We start from the raw sequence: 3,596 nt of genomic DNA on the forward strand, positions 1-3,596 counted from the left end.
GGCATGCATGTATAGCTCCTCAGTCCCTGGTCCCTGGTCCCTGCTCCCTGCTCCCTGCTCCCTGCTCTGCTGCTCCCTTCACCCTGGTCCCTGGTTCCTGGTCCCTGGTCCCTGCTCCCTGCTCTGCTGCTCCCTTCACCCTGGTCCCTGGTTCATGGTCCCTGGTCCCTGGTCCCTGGTCCCTGGTCCCTGCTCCCTGCTCCCTGCTCCCTGCTCCCTGCTCCCTGGTTCTTGCTCCCTTCACCCTGGTCCCTGGTCCCTGGTCCCTGGTCCTTGTTCCCTGGTCCTTGCTCCCTGATCCCTGGTCCCTGGTCCCTGGTCCCTGGTCCCTGGTCCCTGGTCCCTGGTCCCTGATCCCTGGTCCCTGATCCCTGGTCCCTGCTCCCTGCTCCCTGCTCCCTGGTCCCTGGTCCCTGGTCCCTGGTCCCTGGTCCCTGGTCCCTGGTCCCTGGTCCCTGGTCCCTGGTCCCTGCTCCCTGCTCCCTGCTCCCTGCTCCCTGCTCCCTGCTCTCTGTATGCACTGCCTGGCTTGTTCTTAGAGGTAGCTACCTTGTTTGATGTTGTTCCTGGACATTCTGTGTTGCTTGGTGGTATTTTTGAAGCTGGAGGATGTACAGTGACACACAGCTATTTAAAGGGACCAGAAGTATTAAGGAAAGGGTCTCTCTCTCTGTCATCATGTGATGACCACAATCATTTAGGAGGGGAGGAGAGAGAGACAGAGGTTTGCGTGAGTTTTCATTCGCCCTCAATTTTCTCTTTCTGTTTTTTCATCAGATCATGATGGAAGTCGGCTTCACAGCCCAAAGCGGCCGGGACAAATCAGGACAGATACAGGGTGAAAATGCTCATTCAGTTCACCCCCCAGCCCCATCACCAGTTTCACTGTCATTCATTAGGCTAGTTTAGTGCATAAGCGATGCTCAGAAAAAATGTGCTATCTAGAACCTAAAAGGGTTCCACGGCTGTCCCCATAGGAGAACCCTTTGAAGAACCCTTTCTGGTTCCAGGTAGAACACCTTTCTACAGAGGGTTCGACATGGAACTGAAAAGGGTTCTACCTGAAACCAAAGAGGGCTCTCCTATGTGGACAGCCAAGGAACCCTTTTTGGAACCCTTTTATCTCAGAGTGTACAGAAGTATGGTGCTGCCATTCCCACTGACCAGATCCCATGTTTCTCACGGGGTGATGACTTCATCCACGTGTTAAACTCATTCCACGGAGGGCCGCGTGTCTGCAGGTTCTCGCTCCTCCCTTGTAATTGATTGATAAATAAAGGTCACTAATAAGTAATAAGTAATAATAAGGAACTCCCCTCAGCTGGTAGTCTATGTCTTAATTGAAACCAAAAACCTGCAGACACTCGGCCCTCTGTAGTGTACTGTAGTGTTCTGTAGTGTTCTGTAGTGTACTGTAGTGTACTGTAGTGTTCTGTAGTGTACTGTAGTGTACTGTAGTGTTCTGTAGTGTACTGTAGTGTACTGTAGTGTTCTGTAGTGTTCTGTAGTGTACTGTAGTGTTCTGTAGTGTACTGTAGTGTACTGTAGTGTTCTGTAGTGTTCTGTAGTGCACTGTAGTGTTGTGTAGTGTACTGTAGTGCACTGTAGTGTTCTGTAGTGTTCTGTAGTGTACTGTAGTGTACTGTAGTGTTCTGTAGTGTACTGTAGTCTACTGTAGTGTTCTGTCGTCTACGGTAGTGTACTGTAGTGTTCTGTAGTGTTCTGTAGTGTACTGTAGTGTTCTGTAGTGTTCTGTAGTGTACTGTAGTGTTCTGTAGTGTTCTGTAGTGTACTGTAGTATACTGTAGTGTACTGTAGTGTACTGTAGTGTTCTGTAGTGTACTGTAGTGTACTGTAGTGTTCTGAAGTGTTCTGTAGTGTACTGTAGTGTTCTGTAGTGTTCTGTAGTGTACTGTAGTGTTCTGTAGTGTTATGTAGTGTACTGTAGTGTTCTGTAGTGTACTGTAGTGTTATGTAGTGTTCTGTAGTGTACTGTAGTGTTCTGTAGTGTTCTGTAGTGTACTGTAGTGTACTGTAGTGTTCTGTAGTGTACTGTAGTGTACTGTAGTGTTCTGTCGTCTACGGTAGTGTACTGTAGTGTTCTGAAGTGTTCTGTAGTGTACTGTAGTGTTCTGTAGTGTTCTGTAGTGTACTGTAGTGTTCTGTAGTGTACTGTAGTATACTGTAGTGTACTGTAGTCCACTGTAGTGTTCTGTAGTGTACTGTAGTGTACTGTAGTGTTCTGTAGTGTACTGTAGTGTTCTGTAGTGTACTGTCGTCTACGGTAGTGTACTGTAGTGTTCTGTAGTGTTCTGTAGTGTACTGCAGTGTTCTGTAGTGTTCTGTAGTGTACTGTAGTGTTCTGTAGTGTTCTGTAGTGTACTGTCGTATACTGTAGTGTTCTGTAGTGTACTGTAGTGTTCTGTAGTGTACTGTAGTGTACTGTAGTGTTCTGTAGTGTACTGTAGTGTTCTGTAGTGTACTGTAGTGTACTGTAGTGTTCTGTAGTGTTCTGTAGTGCACTGTAGTATTCTGTAGTGTACTGTAGTGCACTGTAGTGTTCTGTAGTGTAATGTAGTGTACTGTAGTGTTCTGTAGTGTACTGTAGTGTACTGTAGTGTTCTGTCGTCTACGGTAGTGTACTGTAGTGTTCTGTAGTGTTCTGTAGTGTACTGTAGTGTTCTGTAGTGTTCTGTAGTGTACTGTAGTGTTCTGTAGTGTACTGTAGTGTTCTGTAGTGTTCTGTAGTGTACTGTAGTATACTGTAGTGTACTGTAGTGTACTGTAGTGTTCTGTAGTGTACTGTAGTGTACTGTAGTGTTCTGAAGTGTTCTGTAGTGTACTGTAGTGTTCTGTAGTGTTCTGTAGTGTACTGTAGTGTTCTGTAGTGTTCTGTAGTGTACTGTAGTGTTCTGTAGTGTACTGTAGTGTTCTGTAGTGTACTGTAGTGTACTGTAGTGTTCTGTAGTGTTCTGTAGTGTACTGTAGTATACTGTAGTGTACTGTAGTGTACTGTAGTGTTCTGTAGTGTACTGTAGTGTTCTGTAGTGTACTGTAGTGTACTGTAGTGTTCTGTAGTGTACTGTAGTATACTGTAGTGTACTGTAGTGTACTGTAGTGTTCTGTAGTGTACTGTAGTGTACTGTAGTGTTCTGTAGTGTACTGTAGTGTTCTGTAGTGTACTGTAGTGTACTGTAGTGTACTGTAGTGTTCTGTAGTGTACTGTAGTGTTCTGTAGTGGTCTGTAGTGTACTGTAGTGTTCTGTAGTGTTCTGTAGTGTACTGTAGTGTACTGTAGTGTTCTGTAGTGTACTGTAGTGTACTGTAGTGTTCTGTCGTCTACGGTAGTGTACTGTAGTGTTCTGTAGTGTACTGTAGTGTTCTGTAGTGTACTGTAGTGTTCTGTAGTGTTCTGTAGTGTACTGTAGTGTTCTGTAGTGTTCTGTAGTGTACTGTAGTGTTCTGTAGTGTACTGTAGTGTACTGTAGTGTTCTGTAGTGTTCTGTAGTGTACTGTAGTATACTGTAGTGTACTGTAGTGTACTGTAGTGTTCTGTAGTGTACTGTAGTCTACTGTAGTGTTCTGTAGTGTACTGT

The 3,596-nt window shown here is 45.5% G+C and overlaps 1 protein-coding gene across 1 annotated transcript in view; it reads right to left on the bottom strand.

Annotated features, from left to right (window-relative positions):
- prl2 (prolactin 2) overlaps positions 1–584 on the bottom strand; it is an 83,427-nt gene extending 82,843 nt beyond the window's left edge. Inside the window, exon 1 of the mRNA XM_046335771.1 lies at positions 550–584. Coding sequence (XP_046191727.1) covers positions 550–574 — 25 coding nt within the window. The 5' untranslated portion in view covers positions 575–584. The remainder of the gene's footprint in view (positions 1–549) is intronic.
- Positions 585–3,596: the final 3,012 nt, after the last annotated feature.

This window comes from Oncorhynchus gorbuscha, unplaced genomic scaffold, assembly GCF_021184085.1.
Source record: "Oncorhynchus gorbuscha isolate QuinsamMale2020 ecotype Even-year unplaced genomic scaffold, OgorEven_v1.0 Un_scaffold_847, whole genome shotgun sequence".
NCBI classification, from domain to species: Eukaryota; Metazoa; Chordata; class Actinopteri; order Salmoniformes; family Salmonidae; genus Oncorhynchus; species Oncorhynchus gorbuscha.